This window comes from Girardinichthys multiradiatus, chromosome 24 (genome assembly GCF_021462225.1).
Source record: "Girardinichthys multiradiatus isolate DD_20200921_A chromosome 24, DD_fGirMul_XY1, whole genome shotgun sequence".
Lineage (NCBI taxonomy): Eukaryota > Metazoa > Chordata > Actinopteri > Cyprinodontiformes > Goodeidae > Girardinichthys > Girardinichthys multiradiatus.
This window is the reverse complement of record NC_061816.1, coordinates 7,329,649-7,356,820: the sequence shown is the minus strand read 5'-3', so window position 1 is coordinate 7,356,820 and position 27,172 is coordinate 7,329,649. Positions and strand designations below refer to the sequence as shown.

The following is a 27,172-nucleotide window of genomic DNA, read 5'->3' as shown; positions in this document are numbered from 1 at the left end:
ATATCACGATCATGAAGGACTGGGCTTGGATGCAATATTTGAGAGGCTACATTATCCCAGGTGCAATGCATCACTTCTGCATGCCTTTAATATATGTGCCATGTTGTGCAACAGGAGGTTTGTTTTGCCTTTGAATAACTATTATATGTGCCAAGGTTGGTCATTTTAATCAAAACAGAGGAGGCACGGCGGTCGGTTCAATGCCGTCTTCTTCAGGGCAGTGGAAAGAAAACTGCTTCATAATCAGAGACAACCTGTCTCTTCTTGGGGAATCTATAATAAGATTCTTCCTGCAGGAGCCGAGACAGACTGTTTCAGGCTGCTAGCCTTATTTTCAGCCGGGTCACGATCACTGGATATACAGACAGCAGACTGTACTTTACTTTGGATCCAAGGTTTTTATGAAGATGCATTGTTTTACTGGGCCAGTGAGATCAAGACATTCAGGCGCGTGTCTTCCCCAGTGCAACTTGTGGAGATCTGCGGCATAGTTTTGTAGCTCTATGACAACACGGGGATTCCAGCTGTAAGTGCTCCTTCCTGGGCATTGTCATGAAAGTGGGTAAATGCTGTGGATTTTGGGAATGTTTTACCCGTCTCCATTGTTCTCTGTGTGTAGTTCAGTCCTCATCTTTTCCGCTTGGCTGGGCCCAACAGCCAGTTAGAATGTCACTGCGTTTTACACCCCCCTCTAATTCAGATCTTAGTGACCTTGATGCTAAAGCTCAAGGAGAGTGTTGTAAACATCGTGATGATGGAAAGAAAGCGAGAAGTGACGGAAATTTAGATTTATAACCATTGGTATCAACGTCGTAATATCCAACATCAATATTGCACTCTCAGGTTGTGAAAGGTTTTGATATATGACCACATGATACATATGATATGGTGCAAAATGTTTTGATATATTTTCCTCTACTACAGCATGTTTTAGTACAATATTATACATGTTTTGATGCAGTAGGGAATGGTACAACCTGGTACACTGCGTGACATCAGATACACACGGTATGATACGTTTTGACACAATAGGGTACAATATCATTTGATACAATAAGTTATGTATTAGACATGCACCTTGAAAGATATATCAATGGTCTGGCCTCCTTGCAATCAAATTAATTTACTACATTTCAGTGATTTTAAGCCCTAAAGATAAATATTTATTATATCAGACCTTTGATTTCATGTGATTTCAGCCTCCAAATGACTAAAATTTGTCTCCAAATGCTAATGTGACACTGAAATCCATCTGTGATGGGCGTGGGTGTGTTCCTGCTTGCGAGGTCTGTTGGCCAGCTGGCCGGCTCGCCGGCAGAGTGTTGCTCTGTGCTGCCGTCTAACTGGCTGGCTGGCTGGCTGGCAGGCGCTGTATTAATCCATGTGTCGGCTGTTCAGTGAGAAGTGAGAGTGGCAGAGGCTTAAACACTCGCCGCTCACTGTTGACGTAGCGGATCTCGGCACAGTCGTTGGGACAGATGCTCAGATAATGTGCTTTGGAAGCCGATGGCTTTGCCCATACTGCTGAACAGCAGCAGATCAGAAGCTGTTAGACCCTCAGAAACACAGAGGAGAGTCCTTATATTGAGAAGCTTCAGAGAGTTGCTATTTATAAATACTCAGCCCAGGACTGGGATGATTATAGAGCTGCTATGTGGGTGCAGGGTGCTCTGTTTCTTAGAAGATGTTCTTCTCCCAACATCCACATAATGTGCACAACATTAGGAAACGTACCTGCATGTTTAAATCAACACTTAGTCTTTCTTGTTTTGTAAGAAAAAGAATGAGTTTTGTTTGACAGCACTCATAGAGCTCAATGAAGCTTTAAGAAGGAGAATTGAACAGTTTCAAAACTTTTAAATGTCTTTTCAAGCCATTGCTAGAGCAGTGCAGATTCCAAGATCATCCATTTATTCACATGTGTCTCATCTTTACCGTGGTCTGGAAAGGACTCAACTGTCACTTTTAATTGAAAAGAGGTCAGGAACAACCCAGGAACTACTAACTCCAACGCCACCGTTCAAGTACTAGGAGGTCAACTATACATATGGAAAAGCAGATACAAAAAGTATGTTTGGACAAGTCAATTTAAAGCTTCCAAGCCAAAGACTTCTGTACCAGCTGTCAACCATGATAGTGGCAGCATCAGGCTTTGGGGTTGGTTCCCTGCCAGTTGGAGAAATATGTAAAATATTTATAACCTCTCCTGAAATCCACAGTAAATTGAAACCTGTGCACCTAGTTCTTGTTTTTAAGAAACATTGCTGTTGTAAGTTGTATAATCATTCCACCCTGGAAAAAAAGCTGTTTAAACATATCTTCAAAATCCCAAAATATGTAAATCATCATGCCCATGATGCGTATATGTATATGATACGTATGTTTGGAGGAGACAGTTTGAGGCTTTGAAACCTAGGATCTCTGTCTTAACTGGCAGGCATGGTGGTGGCAGTGTCATGATGTGGGACTGTTTCACTGCCAGTCGTGCTGGTGCATTGCAGAATAATGATTATAAATACCTAGAAACAGCTTGATGGTTGAAACCTGGACCCAGCTGGTTAGGATTATGGTTTAAGAACAACCTTCCCAAAGCACAGACCCTAACCAAATTGAAAAGACCAAAAGCCCAAACTGTTATTAATAAAAAACACTTAAAAATTACCAGTAAGTCTGGGTGCTTGTAAGGAAAAAAACAAAGAGCTGAGAACCCAAGACTTTTGCACAGTGCTGCACTTCTACTCCTATCTGCTATTTCTGCAAGAAAGCGTTTACTTATTTGGATGAAAACTTCTTGTTGAGCTTCCAGAACTGAGCAACATAAATTTATTTAAAGTTATTCAAACATCACGACTAAAATCCGACCTGCTGTTGCTCTAGTGTGACACCTACTGGTTGTGCAATGTAATGCAAGTTTACAAATATTAAAACATATTCTTAGGTCATTTATGACATGCAAACATGGCGTTGGTATGTCTTAGGCATAATTTCTGAACATTTGTAGGTGTTAACATTAAAAGGATCTGTTTGCTTTCTGATTCGACAGGAGTCCTGTGGAACCTCTCCTCGTGTGATGCGGCAAAGATGACCATCATACGTGATGCCCTGACCACGCTGACCAACACAGTCGTCATCCCGCACTCTGGCTGGAGTACCGTTTCTCACCGCGACGAGCACAAAGTCAAGTTTCAGTCCTCCATGCTGCTGCGCAACACCACCGGCTGTCTGAGGTGAGCTGCAAATCAAACGCACCCCTGACAGCATCCATCAAGTATAGATGGCTCCTATATTGAAGCTGTTTAAGTTTATTAGCACATATTCATCATGTTAGGGCAGTATATGTTGAAACTATTCTCAGCGTACAAATAAAGCCTTGCCGAAGTTTTTTAACACATACATTTTTTTGTATTTTGTCACTATAGAACTACAGACTTCAGTGTATTTTATTGGGATTCAAACTTTTTTTACAAGAAACAATCTGAAAAGTCTGGTGATGCTTTCTTCAGCAGGGATAGAGGTTATGGGAAGATTGATACAGACTCAATACAGTAGGCAAAGCCTGTTAGGGCAGGCAGGTCCAATGGGTGGCCTATGGGCCAAGGCAATAGTTTTGTCTGGCCCCCTACTGCAGTTCAAGAATGGTACAAATTTGGTCCTCCAGCATTTAGAGCGGATTTAGATGGACACTTTATATATTTTTTTTAATGAGGTTTTAAATGAGGAATTTATATTTTATTAAATGGAAAACTGTTCGCTACAACACAAAGTATTTGTCTTTTTTAACCATGTTTTTTCTTTGCTTTTAGTTTAAAATCATAGTAAGTAGTGGTCAAAAACCTCCAGCGACTTTTTCCTCAAAATCAGACTTGGGCACACCGATTCATTAAACTCTGCTCAAGTATTTAGAGGACATTTCTCGTTTTTGTTGCTGGGAATAAACTAAAAACATTTTCCAGACCAACAACATAGAAAACATCCGACCCAAGAAGTTAAGGCAAACATCTAATTGCTTTCAACTTGGTGATTTTTGCCCGCGGTGCAAATTGTTTGGACACCACTGTGTTAGAGGCTCCAGAAGACTGGAGACTGAGGCAGAGGTTCACCTTCCAGCACGACAAAAACCCTAGACAGACAGCCTGAGCTACAGTGGAATGGTTCACATCAAAGGATCTTACCATCTTAGAGTGGCCTAGTTAAAGCCCTGACTTAAATCCCATTGTGAATATGTGGCAAGACTTGAACATTGATGGTCACAGACCCTTTTTATCCAATGTGACTTATTTTAAGATATTTTGCAAAGAAGAATGGGCAAAAAAATCAGTCTCTAGATGTTTTAAGCTGATAGATTTATACCCCTGAAAATGTGCAGCTATAAAGTATTATCCCAGGGGGGCTTAATATGAATGCACGCCATACCTCTTTGACTTTTATTTGTAAAAAAAAGTTGAAAACTATTAATTTTTGGCTTTCCACTTCACAATTATGCAACACTTTGTGTTGGCCCATCACATAGAATCCAGATTTTCCATAAAATACATTGAAGTTTGCATTTGCAACAATGGCAAATTATGATAAAGATTAAATCTGTTCTGATTTTGCCTTTTTAGGCTGTTAAGTGGCTTGTTGTTTAATCATTAAATTTGTTAGTCATAAAATGCACTGCCGTCTGGATTTATTTGTCATCTTAATGATTCAATTAAATTGTGCCCCATAATAATGTAGCCTGTCAATAAAATAGATTTTATGCAGCTGTTGATGACGCTGCCTGTGTCTGATATTTAAAGGCTTTGTTTATATTAAGTTTGAGAGAAAAAAAAGCAGCTCCTTTAAAACCTAAAGTATGTTTATCCAAAGTTTACTTTATGACAGCTGGTGCACAGTTTCTCCTGAAGCATCTGGATCTCAGAGGAAAAGCCATCACCTTTAGATGCTCACAGAGAGCAAACTGCATGCTGTGAAGCCTGCAGCACTTCCCTTCTTTCACACTGATGTGAAGCGGTAGATTGATGGTATAGAAATGCATTGTGGGACTTCAGTGCTGCTGTGCAGTCGTTCTCCTCCTGCTCCTATTGGAGACGCAGCTCCCTCCTTTCCTGTATCTGGGCAGGTTTTAGGCCACCCTGTGAGGGAACCGGCGCACTGCACCGTGTTCTGAACCACATGTGTGTTTTTGTGTCAGGAACCTGAGCTCAGCAGGGGAGGAGGCGAGAAGTCAGCTGCGCTGCTGCGAAGGCCTGGTCGACTCGCTGCTGCACATCCTGAAGGCCTGCGTCAACACCTCGGACTACGACAGCAAGGTGCTGCAGAGACCCACGCTGCTGCTGTCACATTTCTCACAGTTTATTCCCAGCAGGAGAATGGCACCCAATGAGCCAAAATCAGCTGTAGACTGTCAATCAGCACAGTGTGATCAAGAACTGCTTCTCACATGCAGCATTTAGAGAAACAGCCTGCACTGGCATTTTAACTGCTAATATGATCAGATTTCACTTTTTATTTCAGATTGAAGTCATCATGGAGGATAACCTGTAAAGTAACCAACTTCTTATTCAGTAGCGGTCCTAGAAAGTTTTAACGTAGGGGCTGGTACTGGCACATGTAAAAAAATGTTTGAGTAAGTCAAGTGTCAATTTTATGTTAAAGGAAAAGCAATATTCTTAAAGCTAACATTGTCTTATTTTGGTCAGAGGCAGTCCTAGACTTTTTTATTGGTGGCCCTTGCACAGAATAGGAATAGGAGGGTACATTTTCATAACCAATAAAAAATATGTTTTTAAAAAATTGATTAGTAAATTCTCTAATTTTTATCATCACTAATGTCTCAAAAAGATTATTAAGTTTTTTTTTAATTATAGGTAAAGGTATGGTAAAAATGGGGGACACCAGCAGAAGTAGGGGAAAAGGGAAGATACACGTTTATGACTTACGTGAATTATAATTAAACACACAATTTAATGTAGAAAATCTAAATTATGCAGTGCAACAGTGTTAAGGTGATTTTTTCAGTGGTGGACCCACATATTTTGGGGGGGGGGGGTGTGTGGATCATCTCTTGGTATATTTTCCTGATTTCCAATTTTGCTATGAAAATTGCCCAAATATCACAATTCTTAGAACAACATGGTTTATTAAGACCTTTTCTTTGGAGCCAAAAAAAACCAAATTAATTAATAGGTCAATTATTTGTTATTTGTTATTTTAATGTCAGTGTATCTGTGGTTAATAGAAAAATATTACCCCTTCAGATTGTGGAGAATAGCGTCTGCACCCTGAGGAACCTCTCGTACCGCCTGGAGGTGGAGATGCCTTCCTCCCGTCTCCTCGGTAACCAGGAGCTGGACACCCTGCTGGGTTTCTCCTCCCCAGTGAAGGAGCTGGACTACCTATGCTGGGGGAAGAGAAGGCGTGGCAGGAAGAGGAGTGGCTGGCCCGAGGGCAAGGTATGATGGTAGATGGAGGAGACACTATGAAAGCTGCCGGTTTTCGGTTGGGAAAAGTCTTTTTCTGATCTAAATTCAGAGATTTATGGGTCAAAGAAAATTGTTTGATTTTAGACTAAACTGAAAAATATAGCCAGATTAGTTTCAAAAGTAAATATCAACAGTGTAAAAAAAAAATTAACAAGTTTATATTTTTTAGTTTTCTTCAGAACTTTAAGTCTTATTTTAATTAACTTAGAAAACAACAGAAAAAATCAATTTGATTGCAACAAGAGCCCCTTTAAACACATACTGATATTGTTATGTATTGTAATTTTCATCATTGCTCCATTTTAATAAATATTTTAGAACATAATTGTTTGATATTTACATTGTTTTTCAAATGTTGAGATTGTTTATGTTATAATTAATGTCAATAACACTGTGTTACACACTTAGAGCATTTGGATTAATGCTCTATAAATTAAATTCTACTTATTGACTCAAAAATGCCCAAGAAAACAAAAAAATGAAATCAATCTATTAACTGTATCACACAGAATGCAAAAGTTGAAGAGAAATCTAAAATACACCACAGAACAAAAAGATGCAGAAAACCCTAATTTAACAAATTAACCACAGAAAGATGAAATTAATGCATGAACACAAGGACTACATAATTAGAAAAAGAAACCAATATCAAGTCAAAATAATGAGATAAACAACCTGTCTACATGGTGTTCCTTTCTTTGCATGACAGCTTTGGTTGTAAAATGTTTTTTAATGGTTAGAACATGATGATACTAAACCCCAAACAATGGGGCAGCACCATTTCAAGAATACATTTAATTTGCAAAAGGGATATCAATTATGATAAACCCTCATTTTCGAGACACGTTTCTTTCTTTATAATTACACAATGTCCCTACCAGTCTCTAGGACCCCTATAATCTCAACCACTTAGCAAATACACCCAGCTGTGGGCATTAAGGGAAATTAAGAGTGAATTCAGCTGGTCAGATATGCTATAGATATGCTACTAAACGTTGTGTCCAGGCGTGTGATGTTGCCCTCACTAATCTTACGATGATGATTGCCATTTGATATTGTGCAGCTCTACTAAACACTGTAAAAAAAATAAAAAAATAAACCAGATCAGATTAAATATAATGTCATAGCTGTCAAAACGGACCCAAAACTCTAAATAAAAAATATAAATGTAAATATAACCAAGAAAGATTTTAGCAAGTCACTTAAGTCAAACAAAATATTCACAATACGGCAAATTAGACCTCATAGAGATGCACAACAGTGACAATATGATCAAAAACGACAAAAATTAACCAATGATGGGAGAGAGAGAGTGAGAGAGAGTAGGAAAAATTAAACACTAACCAACCACCCCTAAGGAAACAAAAGGACAAAAGTATCAGAAATTAGACACACAATGACCAAGAACAACCCTGAAACCTGCAAAGTACTAGAATGAAGTCCATCCAGACATGTATTTCCACACATTCTGTCAGTTTGATGTTCTTTCTGTCCTCCTGGGTTTGGTGAAGTGGGACGGTGTCGGGCCGATCCCAGGTCTCTCCCAGTCTCTGAGGGGAGCGGAGCTGCTCTGGCACCCAATGGTGGTGAAGCCATACCTCAACCTGTTGGCTGAGAGCTCCAACCCGGCCACACTGGAGGGCGCCGCTGGCTCTCTGCAGAACCTCTCCGCTGGAAACTGGAAAGTAGGACATCCCTACTCATCAGGAACTTAGGATCATTTCGAGAAATGAGGGATGACTCAAGACTTCTGCACAGCACTCTCTGAAAGGTCAGGTGAAAATCAGCATTTGTTTGTGTCTGCAGTTTTCCGCCTACATCCGAGCAGCTGTGCGCAAAGAGAAAGGTTTGCCCATCCTGGTGGAGCTGCTGAGGATGGACAATGACCGGGTGGTGTGCTCCGTCGCCACAGCGCTCAGAAACATGGCACTGGATGGCCGCAACAAGGAGCTGATAGGTACACAAACACACACACACACACACACATTCAAAAGACTGATCCCACTTCAGCTGACAAACTGGAAAAACATATTTACACACACATTTCTTCATTCCAGTAAAACTGCAATTATCGCCCTCTTGTGATGAAAGCATCCAACACGTTTAATCTTGTTTACCAACATGAAGCAGACAGGAAGAAGCTGTTTTAACTTTTTGCGTTTTAATATGATACAGAGTTAAATATGCTGCTGCAGTAGAATGAAAGGGATCCAGTGCAATAGACACTTTCTAACTTTTTTCTGAATGCTGCTCATGCAGGAAAGTACGCCATGCGGGACCTGGTGAACCGGCTGCCCGGCGGCACCCCCTCTGTGCTGTCCGACGACACTGTAGCATCGGTTTGCTGCACACTGCATGAGGTCACCAGCCGGAACATGGAGAACGCCAAAGCTCTGGCCGACAGTGGAGGCATCGAGAAGCTGGTGGACATCAGCAAAGGACGAGGGAAAGGGTAAAAATCAGAAGCTTCTTCCTTCATGAATATATATATTTTTTCAATTGAAGATCATTCATAGACAACTAGAAACTGCTACAATCAATCACATGATGATTCACACATGGCTGAAGTGGAGAGCAAAAACTGTGGCAAGCTCAGTGTTCACATAATTCAGTACAGCCAGTCCAATGCTCAAACAGTACAGTAAGGGAAGTTCAATACTCACACAGTCCAGGGTGGCTCATATGCTCATATATTCCTGTACAGCAGGCCCAAAGTTAATAAAATCAAGCACAATCCTCATATCCTTCAGTACTGCAAGACCAATGCTCATATAGTGGAATATAGCAAACCCACGTTTGTGTAATCCATCCAATATCCCAAACCTAATGGTTACAAATCTAGTATAGCAAGCCAAATGTTTGTATAATCCAGTATGGCAAGTACTGTGTATATGTAATCTGGAATGAAGAATCCATTCCTCATACAATCCACTTAATTAACCCAGTGCTCATAAACATTATATTGTCAAAAATATATGTTGTCGTGTTAATATTTGCTTGCTGTTAACTCTAGGTTTTGGACATTTTTCCATTCATAGTACTTTATATTAATGGGCATTCTCTGTGTCCTGTGTTACAGGTACTCTATGAAAGTAGTCAAGGCTGCCGCTCAGGTGTTGAATACACTATGGCAATACAGAGAGCTAAGGAGTCTCTATAAACAGGTGGGTAGAATCCTTAATAACGGTTGCCCTTTACATTTAAAATATACCAGTTATGAACTCAATCTTCCCCATAAATTTCACTTGTTAAAGTTGTTATGTGTCATATACAAACAGGACGGATGGAACTACACTCACTTTGTCACCCCAGTGTCCACCCTTGAACGAGACCGCTACCGTTCCCAGCCGACCCTGCCCACCAGCCCCCTGCAGATGTCCCCTGTCATTCAGTCAGGTATGACCAATTAGTATCGCAAAAGTATCGCAATTACATAACTTCCTGATATTGTGAAACCCTACCTCTGTCGTAGTTTAATTGTCATATTCGTTAAGAACCTTTAAAATACATCAGCAACACAGAAATCAAAGAACTAAAGAATAACAAAGTGAAAGAAATTGTGTTGAGTGAAATATTCATAGACCTAAACCACAAAAAATGCAAAAAAAGGCCTTCATATTTATAACAATATGGAACTTTTTATTCATATTTGACCCTACTTTTAAGATAAACGTTTCTTGTTTTGTGTTAACCACTAGGTGGCAGTGCAACATCCTCACCTGCCATGCTCGGGATAAGAAGACACAGCTCAAACTACCAGAGGGCACAGTCATCTATGCAACTCGACACATATTATGGAGACAGTTTACACAAACGGCAGTACACAGGTTTGCATTGGGATGTTCCTCAAGGTTGTGTTCCAGAGCCCCTTATGTTTTAACGCTAATTTGTAATATCTGCTGGCAGGGTCAGACAAAAAAACTCCCTATTTTATTGGGACATACTCCTCCCAGTCAGGAGAGGATATAAGAAGATCACAGGTAAGAAACCTTTCAGTTTAGTCAGTAAAAAATGTCTTGCTAAAAACACAATATAACGTTAGCAAAATTATTACTGTGCAATAAATCTAAAAACATTTTAGTTATAATTTCTCATTTTTAAGTAATTAAAAAATTAAAGTGTCAAAATTTGGAAGCTTTATTCTGTAAAGGAACTACAATAAACATTTGAAGGTGAATACAAAAGATAGTCCAGAAGTCTCTTTTACTCCATAACCAAACTCAAATGTTGGTGTACCTTTTACATCAACAAAGATGTCTCTGATCAACAGTGCACCCAGGATTTTTAACACCAGCATTTTCTGCTGATTTTATTTATTGTGTTCAAAGCTGGCGTGTGTTTTTCTCTTTTCTATGTAAAACAATGTTGACATATCTGAACACTAATTAATTCCAAGAAAGCATTTTGATTGCCTCCAGTTCGCTTGTTCTTAGCAGAATATATAAAAGTGCATCCTCTAAACATCCTCCACCCATCCACTGTCTTTGGTTTGTCCTTAACTGGGTAGCAGAAGCAACTGGTTCAGGGAGAAACTGTAGATATCGCTCCTCCCAGCAGCTCTATTCAGCTCATCCTGGGGGATCTTCGGACAATCCCAAGGCCAGAAAGGATATATAATCATTCCAACTGGTTCTGGGTCTTGTCAAGCTTTTCTCACTATCCACTCTCCCATTATTGTGAACACAACCCCAAGATACTTCTCCACTTGAGCCAGAAGGAGGGAGCATTCTGACTTTTCTGGTTAAAGGATCTGATTCTAATCCTAGAAGCTTTTCATTTAGTGTGACACTTGTATTTCTTGAATGTGATGGATTGAAGATACATATCTACATCATCTGCAGGAAGCATTGATGGGACCATTAGAATACCAAACAAGAAGACTATGCACAAAAAGATTGATAACAAGAGACAGCCCTTCACTTTGAACAAGCTCGACTTTTTTTGGTCTACAAGCCTAAACAATCAAAGACAGCATGTCTACGTTACTCAATAGAAATCCCCTTTATTTTATGTCTTATTAGAGTTTAGTCTCAAAGTGAGCTACTCAGCTGCTTCTGCAAAAAGTTCTCCAAATTTAACTTGTCCCCACATGATTGCATTGGTTTATGAGGTCTTCCTTTGACTAATTTTTTTCCTGGGTGTCATTCCTCTCCTAGCACCCAGAGCCATTCTACGACGAACCCGACAGGAAAAACTACAACAGCTACAGAATGTACCTGTCGTCGCCTCAAGGCTACGGCGAGGAGCGCTACGAAGACGAAGTGGTCCACCTGCCATCCTCGCCTGACGGGTACGCCACCCAGTCGCTCCAATTCAAAGCCAACACCAACTACGTGGACTTCTACTCCACCACGCGGAGGCCTTCAAACAGGGCGAACAAGTTCACCGGATCCCCCGACTCCTGGGTGTAGGCACAAGAAAACTCACACAGTGTGCGTCTAGCTTTACCGTGCGTTTCTGTGGATTTGTGTGCGTCGGGAGTGCACTGTACTGTTTGTTTGGGTGAAGAATTGCGGATGCATGTGAATATGTGTTGAAAATGGGCTGAAGGACCAGGATTGAATCGCTCTCGGCAGCTTTCAACTAAGTCAAACAGTAAGTAGAAAAATTCAGTACTTGATGATTTTTCACTCCAAAGGTTGCTCACGACAAGTTGCAGCCGTTTTAATAATTAAAGCTAACATACATCTATCTATCTCATTTCTGACACATTTTCAGTTACAGTGCTGTGAAAAGTATTTGTACCTTTAAGGATTTCTTCTCTTGTTTTTTTATTACACTTAAATGTTTCGGATCATCAAACAGGTTTTGATATCAAAGAAAAATAACCTAGATAAATACAAAAAGCAGTTTTCAAATAATGACTGTTTATGCAGAAAAAAAGCTACTCAAATCTACCTGGCTGTGTGCTCTAAACCTAATAACTGGTTGTATGTCTTTTCCATTGCTGTGTAGGAATGTTATCCCACTCTTCTTTGCAGAAATGTTTTTATTCAGCCACATTAGAGGGTTTTGGAGCATGATAGGCCTGTTGAAGATCATGCTACAGGACCTCAGCTTTGACTTGGCCACTGTTTTCGTTTTGTGCTATTAAGCGGTAAACTTACTGGTGTGTTTTGGATTGTCGTCCTGCTACACAACTCAGGTGCACTTGATCTTAAGGTCTCGAACTAATGGTGGGACATTCTCCATCAGGATTATGCTCAAGAACAGAATTCATAGTTTAATTTACAGCAAGTCATCCAGGTCCTATAGCAGTAAAGCAGCCTCAGACCATCACAATACCACGGCGATGTTTGGCTGTCAGTATTTTCTTTTTATGAAATGTTGTGTTGGTTTTGCACCAGATGTAGTCTAAAACTCTGCTCAGTCTCTCTTTCTTGTTAATGAATCATGAACTCTGACTTTAACTGAGACAAGAGAGACCTTCAGTCTTAGATGCTGTTCTGGGTTCCTTGGGGACATCTGGGTGAAATGTTGATAACATCTTGGGGTAAACTTAATTGGCCAGCCACTCCTGGCACGGTTCACCTCTGTTTCATGTTTTTTTGTTCATCTGTGGATAATTACTGGGGATTACTGGAAGTCCAAAAGCCTTACAAATGGCTATATAACCCTTTCCAGACTGGTGGATGTCAATGACTTCTATTACATCTTTTTTGATCACGGTTCGTGTTCCTTTTTGAGATCTTTTAGCCTACTTCATGCTGTCAGACAGGTTCCATTAAGATTATTTCCTGATTTTACAGGTCTGGCAGTCATCAGACCTGGGTGTGGCTGGTGAGAATGAACCAATAAATGTGGTTAATCAGAGTTATATTCCAGATTTTACAATGGTGGCAGTAATAAATTCGTAAAGGGCCGGGATTGTCTGGATAGCTTTTTTTCTCTTTAAATAAAATCATTAATTGAAAACTTATTTGTTCTCAGTTTTTGAATCAATAAAACCTTTTAACAGCTATTTTCATTTCTAGCTTCCTGTCCTAGCTAGTTGTACTGTAATTCTAAACCTGTCTTTTACATAAACAGTAACAAAATCTTTTGTTGTAGTTCACTGTGGCAGGCTGCTGAACTTTACTGAAATCAGTAATATTATAGCCAATATAGACTGATCTATCCAGCAAAAATTTTGAGATAAAAAAAAGTTTCGCTAGAAATAGGAATGTTTAATTAAACCCCTACAAAACCTCAACATGTCCAAACATGAGAAGGGTAAACCCAAAATACAAGAAGCAAAAAAAGAAATGGTTAAACAGCATGCTCAGATTTTTAGCTTCATATTCTACACATAATCCATTATATTTGTAGTTTATAAGTAATGTTTTTTGTTTGTTTCAGCCTAGATGAGGCCTTCTAGATTCTCTATGTGGCAAATTTTGGGAGGAAGCTGATGAGGGCATCTCTAGTAATGTCTTTCGGTGTGGCTTTTTTAGTTGCAGGAATTTTTATCGCCTTATTTTTGTTTTATACTTTACAAAATGAGCTTTGTCAAGAGGTGCATTTGGTAAGAAAAGGGATAAGAAAAAACAGCTCTGATGTCACTGTTTACTGGAGTGTTTGTTCATGTTAACTGACTCATTTTGCTCTGCAGTAAAAATGTGAAGTGTGTTGGCTTTATAACGTAGATGTTGTCTGCCACTGTTATCATGGACACAAGAGAGAAAGAGCTTATTGCAACTGGGGAATCCTGGGAACAGCAGGGATTTATCCAAACAAGGATAAAAGATGCCGGAACAAAGAAATCCGGGTTTGGAAACGCCAGTCGTCACTCTCTGGAACCTTTAAAGACTCAGAAACGGAGTTACGACTGTAACTCATCACTTCATGTTGGCCACAAGTGCAGTAACTATATCATAAAGTTTGTGAAATATGTGCAAAAAATATGTGAAAATCTATTTGTACAGACCCACTGGAATAAATGTCCTGTTGCATTGTTGTATTCAATATGTAGAAATTTATATGTGATTGTGTGCTGAAGATTTTTCTATTATTTATTGATTATTTTTTATTAATTTACTTGTGATCCGACCAAAATACACCATCTGTCTGTTCTGTCCAGAAATGATGACGATGATGTTACAGAGGGAAAATATATGTATAGAGATTAAAGATTATATCTTAACAGTCCACCGGGAGGGTTAGTCTTTCTTCTATTCAACACCTGCCAATAGTTTTAAAGCCTAAACAGCTACTGTTTGTTATCGTCGCTCTAATTTCTAGCATTTAACAACAGCATAGACGGTAGCAACCAACACGACAATCAATACTGGATGCCCTTAATGGAGATAGGTATGAAGCAGTGCAACCAGCCCCACAGATCTCCTCTTAAACTGTTTGGATTCACTTTGACGCCTGCCAACATGCGGCACCCCCAACCACTACCAAGAGCTAAAGAAAAACAAATGTAGCATCAACACAGGAAAGAAATGAGATCATACTAACAAAACCATGCAGTACCGGCCTTACAGAGAGGAGGGTTGGTCGCATTCGACCCAGAAGTATTTATCCAGTCACTCTGTTGTACATTGGAAATTCATCACTTGGTACAGTAGAAGTGGTGTACAGAGGTTGTTCACTGCAACAGCAAAAACTAACCGTAATCCACTATCACCTGAGACACCTGTGCATGCTAATGTTTACATCCTGGCATAATTATTGCACTGTGTAGCCTGTTTATAATGAACAAGAACAGTCATTTCTCTCTAAAACAGCCATTTTCAAGTCTAATCAATAAACATGTCAAAGATTTGTTGGAAGTAAGTCACATTTCAGCTATTTTCATACTTCTGATGTATTTGCATGGATGCTAAACCAGGAGCTAGTTGATTTGAGATAAATAAAGATGAGTATTTATGTATCACAAAGCAGTCTGTGCAAAAACCAGTTATTGATCAGATTAAACCTCAGTGTTATGAAGGTCTTAATGACCTCACATTTTAGTCCAAAACAAGCAGGAATCTGGAACACCCTTAGACTTTCCTACTTGGACCTCCAACCTCGGGTGCGTTCCAGTTGGTTTTTCTGACTTGTGACTTGGAAATTCTGACTTCCAAGTACAAACTGAACATAAAATAGAGTTAAATTCAAATACAGCATCAGTCTTTATGTATTATTCTTTTTATTCAAGTTCATTTAAAGCACTTTAATCAGCTTGGGTTGTTTTTCAATGTAATGTTTTTAAATTTCTAGACATGTATATGCCTCAGTTTAAAAAATGCACATAAAGTGGAAGGAGACAAGTGTTATTTAAAGGTTAGTTTTTCATTTCTGCATTGTGCAAACAGTCTCTGTTATTTGTTTTAAATTCTAGAGTTAATTTATGAATAAAGAAGCAAAAAGAAGTGACACAGAGAACAAAATGTCATCCCTGGAAAATGTAAGTCACCAGAACACGTCGCAATTTTACACAACTACTTTGGCTCTCCAAATTGTATGGTTATTTTTCTTCATAGAGCAAGAGCTGCAGGAGTCCAGACGTGCCTGAAGAGGAAGGAGAAGAGGGACGCAGCTCCAAACAGAAAAACTCTGAGGAGAAACCTCAGTGTGAACAGTGCGGCAGGAGATTTGCTAACGCAAGGAATCTGAAGCAACATCAGCAAATTCACACAGGAGAAAAGCCTCACATCTGTAGCTACTGCAGCAAGGGTTTCTCAACCTTGAGCAATCTGAAAGCTCATCAGAGGATCCACACTGGGGAGAAGCCTTACAGCTGTGACAGATGTGGACGATGCTTCACTTGGTCAGTAACTTTGAAGCAGCATCTGAGAATCCACGATGAAGAGAGATCTTAACCACATCCATCAACTGATGCCTCCAGCTGCTATAAGTTTTGTCTTGCTGTTTCACAGACACCAACAGTGGAAACGTCTTTGAATTAAACTAACTTTCATGTAACTTATGGTTTGATATTTTCTTACAGATTTCCAGACTAAACTACAATATCTGCATTTACTGCATTTTAAAATCTGATTGTTATAACTAAAAGTGTCACCACAGAGTTCTTGGATGTTCCTTCAATGTTTAGCAGAGGACTCAGCTTTGTAAGAATTTAATCATCCTTCATCTTTGGTTCATCTGAAACCCTGATGTCCTTCTGTCCAGTCTCCTATTGGAGACATCCCAAACTGGTCTAGTCCTAGACAGGACATCTAATACTTCCAGGTACATTATGGTGCCCAGTCTCAGTCCTCAAGGGTTGATATCCTGCATATTTTAGGTGTTTCCCTAGTTTAGCATACCTGAATGAAACGGTGGGTCATTAGTAGGTCTCTGCAGAACCTGATGACATACTGAGGAGGTAATTCAGCCATTGGACTCAGCCCTGTTGAACTAGGGACACATCTAAAACATTCAGGACACCAACCTTTGAGGACAGGAGCTGGACCCCCCTGATGAAGACAGACTGATTCGTGTCTCGGCTCCAACAGAATGTCCAGCTGCACCAAGAGTGGACTGTCCACACTGTGTCTTCACTTCGCTGACCTGGTAAAACCAACTTCCAGATGTTCACTGAGAACAACAATGTCCTACTATTAAATTTGTCAGGAATGACAGATTCCACTTTCATAACTGAAACATTAAGGCTCCTAAATGACTGAAAAGAGTCATTAAACTTAAAGAGAATTTAATAACGTGATGATTACAGTCTCTCCAAAGTCCTAAATGTGAGTGTGTTGTAAACACCTCCCTCATTAACACCCTGCATCATGAGCTGCCTAACTTGACCCCAGACTTGCATTTTCACCAGATGTTGCTGTAGCTTCGGGTAATTAACTCGTTTCCAAACAATAAGCTCAAGTGGTTCAGTTCTTCATAAACGCTTCATCTGCTGATCAATGATCCCAAACAAGCTGGGGAAAAAGAACCTGATGGAACAAAATATCTGAGAGTCAGCAAGGTCCACCATGAACCCATAGACTGGCTTTATGGAGCTCACAATCCAGTCCACTAGGTGGCAGTATAAAACCCCACCCACTTTCCTATAAATGTAAGTGGACTCCTTCACTTCCTGTTTGACATTTAGACCTTTCACCTGTTCTTGTTCTGATGGAGGGAGCACATGGAGCAAAAATATTTGGGTAATTGCACTTTTAAATTAATCAATGACTTTAAATCTGTAATTGTATTAATCTGAGTGTGAATGTGGAGATAAAATGGTGACTGAAGAGGAGAAAGTTTAGGTCTGAGTAGATCTGCTTTGATTCTCCAACTTCTGGATGAGCTCAATGAAACTGGTTTGAATGTTGGATTCAAATGAAAGCTTGTTGCACAGAAACTCTGAGATCACTCAGATTCAAGGGTCTTTGTTTGCTGAACAGCTTTCAGGATATGTTGGTGTTAGCATGTGGAGGAAAACATGCTAACTGAGATTAAAGTGCTTGAAGAACTTCTTTTTGGTTCTTGATCATGTTTCTGTCTTAAGAAGCTTTTCTTCAATGCTGATGGTCAGTTTCTGCAGGTTTTTCAGAACTTCAAGCACTTGTGATGTATTTAGCATGTTCTACTTTTAATTTTAATATTGTTTGTAATTTGTTAAAACTTAAGATCATGAAGTAGTCTGGGTGATCAGGTTTCCATGTAAGAAATTGCAAAGAACCAACATTTGAAACCATTTTTTGTAGAAGATCCAGAAGTTAAAGGAACAAAGCAGCAGTTACTACTCGGGTCCAAACTTTGTCCTCTTCTTTGACTGTTGGCCTAGTGTTTAGAAAGTAGGGCATTTGCCTCTCGGAGAGCCCACAAGTACCCTGGTTCGAATCCCACAGCCTGCCAGTCTGGGCCCCTATGCAAGACCCTTAACCCCAGAATGCTGCCTGGGCACCGCACAATGGCCGGTTGTGGCAACCACCTGGCATTCTAAGTTAACTTTTGGATGTCAGTTTGCGTTATTTGTACGGGCTGGATCTCCTGAACCCAATGGCACAACCTTCCAGCTGACAAGGGAAGGTTGTGCCATTGGGTTCAATTGTTGCATGTGCCAACTGCCACTCTTTGGTCAGTTGGCAGAAAGGTTTCAGACACTATGCCGTGGACCCGATGGTTGTGGGTTCTAACCTTGTGGCAACAACCTGGTCTTCTAAGTGTAACTTTTACATATGCTAAGAATTGGATGTCAGTCTGTGTTATTTGTACCAGCTAGATCTCCTCCCTTATCAGTTGGTTTGTTGGCCATGTTATTTGAGGTGCTGTGCTGTGGATCTGATGACCCAGGGTCATCTGAGTTTTACCAGGAATTAAACTAACAGCATTTGAAGTTTGACACTTTGATTGTGTAGCTTTGTTGATAATGCCACCGGACCACACAAACTACAACGGGCTTCTCTACCCTTTGACCTACCAAGACAACCACTTTCACTAACTTTACTTATACGTATCATTTTTACCCTGAAAGATGTTAAGTTTAAGTTCTGGTAGAAGCCACCAGACTGTTTCAGTAATGCATTTAACTATTTACCTTCTGGATTCACTGCCTACGATCACGGACAAAAGCTAGATATTCCCACCTGTGTTTGAATTTAGGATCTTTTGAACTTCTTACAAGCCTCTCTGCCCACTGAGCTATCCAGATAGGTCACCTATAGACTCTTTACTTTCCCTTAGAAATTCAGACCGTGACAACAGTACTCTTATATTTTGAGCAACTCAGCCTTGCAAAGGAAAGCTGCCAACTTGTTAGTTTTCCCAAACAAACCTAAAGGTTTTGGACTTGAACTTCCAATAAAGTCATCTGGAGTCTCCCAATTTACTTTGAGTTATCTAATATTATTAAAGAACAAAACTCTTACCTATAGACACACATTTAAATATGAATTTAGAGCAACGATTCATCTCTGTTCATACCCATTAAACTTTTCGTTACAGTCTGTCACATTAAAATCACAACTTTAGTGCATTTCATTGGGATTTTATGTGATAGACCAACACAAAGTAGTGCCTAATTGTCAAGTGGAAGGAAAAGGCCAAACAGGTCGACAGTTTGGTTTTCTTTTTGGCAAATAGACATAAAAAGTATGGGGAGCAATTGAGTCCTCCTATGTGTATTTCACTCTCAGTATAAATGCAGCGGTTCTGTAAAGGGACCAATTGTTTGTTAGAGAACATTAGAGAACAAACAGCATCACGAGGACCAACAAACACTGACCAGAACAGCTTCCATGTCCTTGCTGTGTCCCCCACATACAGTGCCAAACACCCTGCCAAATGTCCCCAACTAGTTCAAACTAATGCAGACCTTCCCCAAGCAGGGATTGTGGCTAAAATCAGGCAAAAAAGATCTTATGTGTCCTCAGTGTGAAAAAAGTGATCCTTTTTCTAGCTTTTACACACTCTCACAGAATGTCTTTTTGTTACTGCATGTAGGAAATGTGATTTAAACATCTGTGGGTTGAATAAAACCCTGGATCTCCCGACAGAGGAGCTGATTAATCGTGGGTCTTTGAGACACCCTGGCATCTGTATTAAGCATACGTTCCAAATACAAGAATGAGCATCATTAAATTATAATGATTGATGGACGTTGGGTCTTCATTAAAACATGGAAAAAATGTGACAGCATTTAAAGAAAGGAAATGAAATGTTTCCAAGGAAGTTTTCCGTTCTCGATTATTGTTGTTGTCAAACCTTTGCCACCGAAAGGAAAGGCCCTTATTCACACAAATATTTACTGCTTCCTTTGAGAACTTAACTGAATGCACCAAAATGTCAATTTCAAAGATCACATTCTGCTCTACCTACTAGCAACAGATCCTTCTGGTGTGGCTACATTGAGGTGGTGGTGCTCAAAGCCCTTGGTCATGACACTGGCCTGAATGCAGATGAACTGGGAGAGCTGTTTAGCACTGCTTGTAGCTTCAATTAGAAAAGTATTCTCACTTCAAGCAATACCACTGAGACATTCAACAGTAACAAAAAAGTATTCTAGTCTGTAGTCCATATGGTGGACTCTAAACCTTTAGGTCTGTGTAATAACTTTTACTGGTTTTGGCGTAGTACACTGTCACAAAGAAACCAAACATCTACCAGGAGGTTTTGAATGAGGCAGTAGAATAAGATTAACAAAGAAAAATCTTAATTGGATTAGGCCCTTTCATGACTTTTTGTGCTTTGAGTAGAAGTAAATGTCGCTGACCGTTGTTTTCTCACATTTTGCCCATCCAGAACCATGTCTGTAGAAGACCTTACCAAAGACCGTCTCTTTTATAATAAAAGAAGACAGAAAACGGTCAGAAGAATGGATGTTACAGGATGTATTGTTTGGGGTGTTTTATTGTCTTAAGTCTATTTTCATCTTGCACTTCTATAAACTAATACTGTTAATGGACAAATAATTGCAGCACACAATATATCGTAGTAGGTCTAGAGGTGATACTTTGCTTTCTTTCTGTTCATGTTTTTTCCAACTGCCAATGAGTTGAGATACAAATACATAAGAACACATTTTAAATCTAATCATGTTAACTTATTTTCCGTAAGACTCGGCTCCTGTAACCTCTCTCTGAGAACTTGTGAAGATCTGTCAGTTATCCTTGGCTCTCAATCCTGTTGTCTAAGAGAAGTTGATCTATGTAACAACAACCTGCAGGACTCAGGGGAGAGGTCACCTACAGCCAAACTAAACATTTCAAACTTTAGGGTTGAAACTTTCAGGTAAGAAGTTATCAAACTATTTGGAGTGCCTGCAAAATGGTGCTTTGTTATAGGTTAATTTTATATTTCTCAAGATGGTTATACATGTTTTCAACTCACATTAATGCATGTGCTTAGATTAAGTCACACTTTATGGATCAAAGTTTTACGTTTGGTTCACTGCTGACGAGGAAATGAGATTGATGCTCAAACTCAATGACAGGATGTTACACATTGTTTAATATAGGAGATGTGTCCAGATGATGAAATTATCCTTTCTCTGTAAAGAACAATATCTGTATGAGAGCCATATAATGTCCATGTTTGCTGCTGAAAGAGCCTGATGGTCTGACCTTCCTCCTCCTTTCAGAGAGCCTGATGGAGTCCGATGGTTGAAACCAGGTCTGAGGAAGTGTAAGTATGTTTTTCATTTGATTCATGACAGCAAAGCAGCTCACATTCAAACCATCTTCAAACTGTCCATCACTCATTCATCATCAAAGTGTCAATAAATGATCAATAACTGAAGCTGGATTGTGTTTGTTCTCTCCATCAGATTCCTGTCAGCTCACAATCAACACAAACACAGAGAACAGAAAACTCCAACTGTCTGAAGACAACAGGAAGGTGACACATGTGGAGGAGCTTCAGGCATATCATCAACATCCAGACAGAGTCGATGGCTGGCCTCAGCTGCTGTGTAGTGATGGTCTGACTGGTCGCTGTTACTGGGAGGTAGAGTGGGAGGGAGTGGTTTTTATATCAGTAAGTTACAGAGGAATATGCAGGAAGGGATGCAATGATGACTGTGTGCTTGGATGAAATGATCAGTCCTGGAGTCTGAGCTGCTCTGAGGATCGATACTCTATCTGTCTCCATAACAGAGGAACACCCATCACCTCCTCCTCCTCCGTCTCTAACAGAGTAGCAGCGTATGTGGATTGTCCTGCTGGCATCCTGTCCTTCTACAGAGTTTCCTCTGACTCACTGATCCACCTCCACACCTTCAACACCACATTCACTGAGACCCTCTATGCTGGATTCCAATTCAATTCAATTTAAAAATACTTTTTTAATCCCAAAGGAAAATTAAATGTTGTTATAGCTCATATTATGAAGGTTTCCTCAAAGAGTTGTAGATGCTGATGGCTGTGGGCAGGAAGGATCTCCTGTAGCGCTCCGTCTTACAGCAGATCTGAAGAAGCCTCTGACTGAAGACACTCTGTTGTTGTAGGACAGTCTCATGAAGAGGAAGCTCAGGGTTCTCCATAATGTTCTTCACCTTCTTTCCACAATGATCTCCAGAGGTTCCAGAGGAGTCCCCAGAACAGAACCAGCATTTTTTATCAGCTTGTTGAGCTTTTTTAAGTCCCTGGCTCTGATGCTGCTTCCCCAGCAGATGATGGTAGAAGAGATCAGACTCTCCACAACAGACTTATAGAAGATATGCAGCATCTTGCTGCAAACACCAAAGGACCTAAGCTTCCTCAAGAAGTACAGTCTGCTCTGTCCCTTCTTGTAGATGGCTTCACAGTTGCATCTCCACTCTAGTCTGTTGTCCAGATGAACACTGAGGTATTTATACTCCTCCACCACCTCCACTTCTTCTCCCATGATGGAAATAGTTTTTGACTTATTCCTGTTTCTCTTAAAATCTACAATCATTTCCTTTGTTTTATTCACGTTCAAGATGAGATGATTGTTTCCACACCATGCCACAAAGCGGTCCACCACCTTCCTGTACTCATCTTCTTGTCCATCTCTGATCCACCCCACCACTGCAGAATCATCCGAGTATTTCTGCAGATGACAGGAGTCTGTCTTGTACTGGAAGTCTGAGGTGTACAGAGTGAAAAGGAATGGTGAGAGTACAGTCCCCTGTGGTGCTCCTGTGCTGCTGACTACCTGGTTAGACTCATAACCCTTCAGTCTCACAAACTGTGGTCTGTTTGTCAGGTAGTCTTTGATCCAGGAGATTGTTGAGGCTCCACCTGAGTCTTCTGGAGTTTTTGACAAAACAAATCAGGTTGAAGTCTGAAATTTGCAGTCTGGTCTCCTGGTTCCTCAGTATTTCTGTGTTGAATTAAGCAGAAAGTAAAAATAAATTGTTTATGCTCATAAAATTAAGTAAAAACAGCCTCTTTACTGAGAGAAAAACTCTAATTCAGTCTGGGCAAGTTTCTGATTTCCATTCAGCTAAATATGTTCAAATTGTTTCTCTTTAAAAATAAAAATTAATCTTACAATCCTTTAAAGACAGAATATTATCTTATTTTTCAGACATTTCAGTATGTTTGTGTTTGTTGTGAAGTTGTTTTGTTTTTGTTTCATAAATATGTCTGTTTTCTTAATTTCCCCAAACATTTTCAATCACAAAATATTGTAATATAAATGTGAGATTTTACAAAAACTATTTAAACAAAAACCTTTTATATTTAGACCTTTCTTTAATACATTTTAATATTTTATTTTGTTTTATCAGCAGTTTGTACCTGTATAAAGGTATAGATTAATGATGGGATGTGATAACAAAAATACCAATTAATAAATGTTTTTGTAATTAATTAATTGGGATTAATCACATTCTTTATCAAATATCAATATTTTACCCAATAAAGATTTTTCAGTTCCAATAAATAGACTAATTTGGTTTATGATGACAATCAGCTATTTCTACCTCTATGTTGTGGAAGCAGGAATGTAGCGGCTGTACTTTGATGCTGTGGTTCATCCAACCATACAGATCCAGACGTACATTTTATATGTTTTACTACTATTTAATCAACAGCTTTACTCATGTACTCATCTAAATTATTCAGCAGTGTTGGAAAGAAGTTTATTAATGCTATATTTTACAGAACAAGTATTCTGTCACTTTGTTCTATGTTCAGAAGTGTGTTTATCCTCTCTGTGCTGAAATATATAGATTTAAAAAGCAATAATAAAATCCTCTTGCTGTTCTTACAAAACTATATCATAATAAAGAGGTACAGCTGCAGTCCCTGAGATATCTCACCGTTTCTGTCCTGAATCTTTTCTAGTCCCTCAAAGTTAATGTCAACATCTTCACAAAGAAAAGCTGAACTTCAGGTTGGTACAGATCATTTTATTCACAAAAGAACATTTCTTTTTTGAAATTTTTAACAAAGTTGTTGAATAACACTGAATGCAGTTATTTCATCTTTAGGTTTGAAGGAGAATAAGTGGAAGTTTCTGTGCTCCCTCTAGTGGACAGATTAGTTGTAGCAGAAGGTAACTGAGCTGAGACACTGCAGAGATGATCATTCTTGATCAGTGTCTCAATAAATCACATATTTTTCTGTGTTTCTGTCCTTTCTCCAGTTTGTGATCTGTGGACAGTCCAAATATCCAGCCCTGTTGTTGGAGGCTACCTTCACTTCCTGTTTGACAGTCTGACCTTTCACCTGAGCTGGTCTGGATGGAGGAAGAACATGGAGCCAACATTTGGGTAACTACACTTTGATTTCAATCAGTGACTTTAAATCTGTAGCTGTATTAATGTGACTGTGAATGTGGAGCTCAGATGGTGAGGAAGAGGAGAAGGTTTAGATGTGAGGAGACCTGAAACTGCTGCTTTGGTTCTCCAGCTTCTGGATGAGCTCAATGAGATTGGTTTAAATGTTGGATTGAAATGAAAGTTTGTTGCATTGAAACACTAACTGAGGTCATTTAGATCCAAAGTTCTTCTAGCTCAGCTTTGGAGTTTGATCTGTTTGCTGAAGAACTTCCACAACATGTTGGTGTTAGCATGTGGAGCAGAACATGCTAACTGGTTTGAACTGCTTGAAGATGTTTGACTGTCTTCAGAGACTTGAGTTCAGCTGAGATGTTGAGTTTCTGAAGGTTGGTTGAACTTCTTTCAGCAGTTTAGCTGAATTTAGCATGTTGTTCTCCAGATGCTGATGCTGAGATGTTTTGTAAGTTTCTGCTGAAACTCAGATCAGATGTTGGTGTTGAACCAATCTGGATTATCTGTTTTAGAGTTTCCATGTAAGAAAGTTTAATCTGAATTCAACTTTAAATGCATTTTGATTGAGAAGATCCAGAAGCTGAAGAAAGAAAGCAGCAGCTACAGGTTCTACTCAGGTCCAAAGTTTCTCCTGTTGTTCTCCCAGTAGAACTCTACATTCCCAGTGAGTTTAATACAGTTTCAGGTTTAAAGTCACTGGTATCAAAGTTTAGTTTGACCAAATGAAGAGAAATCAGTGATATTGCAGAAGATCCAGAATGTGCAATAAAATATTGAGCTTGTGTTGTTTAGAAAATCATAACCTCCTCCATTTACCTCTTGATTATCCGGGGAGGGGACACGGCCCCCTCACCCACTCTCTGCAGCAGGTCTAGATCTTCTCTCCAGGTCGTCTCAGGCAGGACTTGAACCCAGGAACTCCACCACTGGCATCTTCTGGTCACAGACAGTTCCTCCACACCATCGGGTCCACTCCCTTCTTAGCTCTCTTCTCTTGGTGCTTTTCAACTTTTCAGTTTGAACCCTGAACTCCTCAAAATATAACCTCTCAGGTTCTTCACAACAAATAAGCTCCTGATGAGAAGTTGAAGCCAGTCTTTCTTGAATCTCCTTCCTACAGTCCATCATGTTGACTTATTGACTCCCTCTGGTTAAATTCTTTGAAATGTTGTTCAAATTTCTCTCAAATTGTTCAGTTTTTTTCTTCATAAAACAAGGAACATCTCAGTCTTGATCTCATGACCTCCATGTTGCTGAGCTCTAAACAAACACCTTGAGCTATCCAACCAGACACTATGCTGTCATCTCCTAAAGCCTTTCAGTCATGACCTCTGACCTATTGTCTCAACCTGATGGATGGAGCTGACAGCAGGTGGTTCGTCAGCTAATGTGAATTTTCTTTCAACTTTACTAACTGATGTCAAGTTGAATACATTGATAAAGTTAGAAAAAAATGTCTAAAGATTTTTAAACTATCTCAACATAATTTATGCTAAAGATTAATTAATAAAAGGATATTGGTCAGTTGAGGACTTGAACTAGGACACTAGATGTTCTTAATACTGTAGTCTATCACACTGAGCTGTTGGTTGAATCACATCTACTGTCTTTTTTTGGACTTTTATCTTCTTATTCTCACGGTTGGCCTGAAGTTAACGTCACCACAGACATTGATCCCTTGCTGTCGGAGCTTTATTTCCTCCCTTCCTCTTCTTCTATGATGTTTTCACACATTTAAATCATGCTGGGGTTTGGTTATCTGCTGGCTTTCAGCACAGGTGACCTCCAGCTCAACAGTGTTTGGCTCCAGCTGGAAAACATGGTTGAACTTTCTGAAGGTAAATGTCAATTTGTATCCAGTAACAGATTATTTCTAGATCAGCCGACCAAGGAATCATTTTATCTGTTTACTGCAACCTTCTGCTTTTATTTGCTTTTATTTTCAATCTAAATAACTGATCAAAAATCACATCATGAATAATTCACACGACACACTAAGTTCTTTCCTTTAGCAATTCATCTTGTTTTAGTCGTGTTAAATGTGTTTAGTTTCTTAATTAATTCTTAATAAAATGAGTTACTGGGTCAGAAAGCTGAATGTTGCTTCTTAAAACCATTTGAAGGAAAACAAGGAAATAAAAAAGGAAAAAAAAATGTTTTATGTCTTAAAACAATTGTTGTATTTTCAATGCAGGAAAGTTGTCATTGGAGCTCTGTCAAAATGAAATCTTTTTTATTCTATTCTGTGTTTCATTCCCTGTCTGTCTTTTCTCCAGTTTACTGGGTTTAAACCATGACACAGTTGGTTTTAGATGAAGCCCATGCAGTTCATACTAACCAACACCTGATCTACCAGGTCACAGATGATCATAAAACATGTTTCAAATGTTACACTCTGAGATCATCTCCATCAGTTTATCAGCAATGTTTCTCTGAAGGTGACTAAATTAAAAACTAAAGTCAACATTTATTTATCTCCATTCAGAGAAAGAAACATCAGAGACAGTTTTCTCCTCAGATCCTGGTCTGTCAGGTCTGATTCACAGAACATCAGGTTTCCTTTCTGCTGCTGACCAAAAGCCAGTTTTCC

At 39.4% G+C, this 27,172-nt stretch overlaps 1 protein-coding gene across 4 annotated transcripts in view; it reads left to right on the top strand.

The window, feature by feature from the left end:
• The window catches only part of LOC124861726 (plakophilin-4-like), a 51,570-nt gene extending 35,205 nt beyond the window's left edge, over positions 1 to 16,365 (top strand). For 2 of the 4 annotated variants that reach the window (XM_047355654.1, XM_047355653.1), the window contains exons 12-22: positions 3,044 to 3,227; positions 5,177 to 5,294; positions 6,243 to 6,437; positions 7,979 to 8,152; positions 8,274 to 8,424; positions 8,727 to 8,919; positions 9,547 to 9,631; positions 9,746 to 9,863; positions 10,166 to 10,294; positions 10,374 to 10,447; positions 11,624 to 14,594. In XM_047355654.1, the coding sequence (XP_047211610.1) occupies positions 3,044 to 3,227; positions 5,177 to 5,294; positions 6,243 to 6,437; positions 7,979 to 8,152; positions 8,274 to 8,424; positions 8,727 to 8,919; positions 9,547 to 9,631; positions 9,746 to 9,863; positions 10,166 to 10,294; positions 10,374 to 10,447; positions 11,624 to 11,878 (1,676 nt within the window). In that variant the 3' untranslated portion in view covers positions 11,879 to 14,594. Of the gene's footprint in view, positions 1 to 3,043; positions 3,228 to 5,176; positions 5,295 to 6,242; positions 6,438 to 7,978; positions 8,153 to 8,273; positions 8,425 to 8,726; positions 8,920 to 9,546; positions 9,632 to 9,745; positions 9,864 to 10,165; positions 10,295 to 10,373; positions 10,448 to 11,623; positions 14,595 to 15,777; positions 15,844 to 15,919 lie in introns of those variants that run through there. The other 2 variants (XR_007036728.1, XR_007036727.1) reach the window with 2 other exon arrangements.
• Positions 16,366 to 27,172: the final 10,807 nt, after the last annotated feature.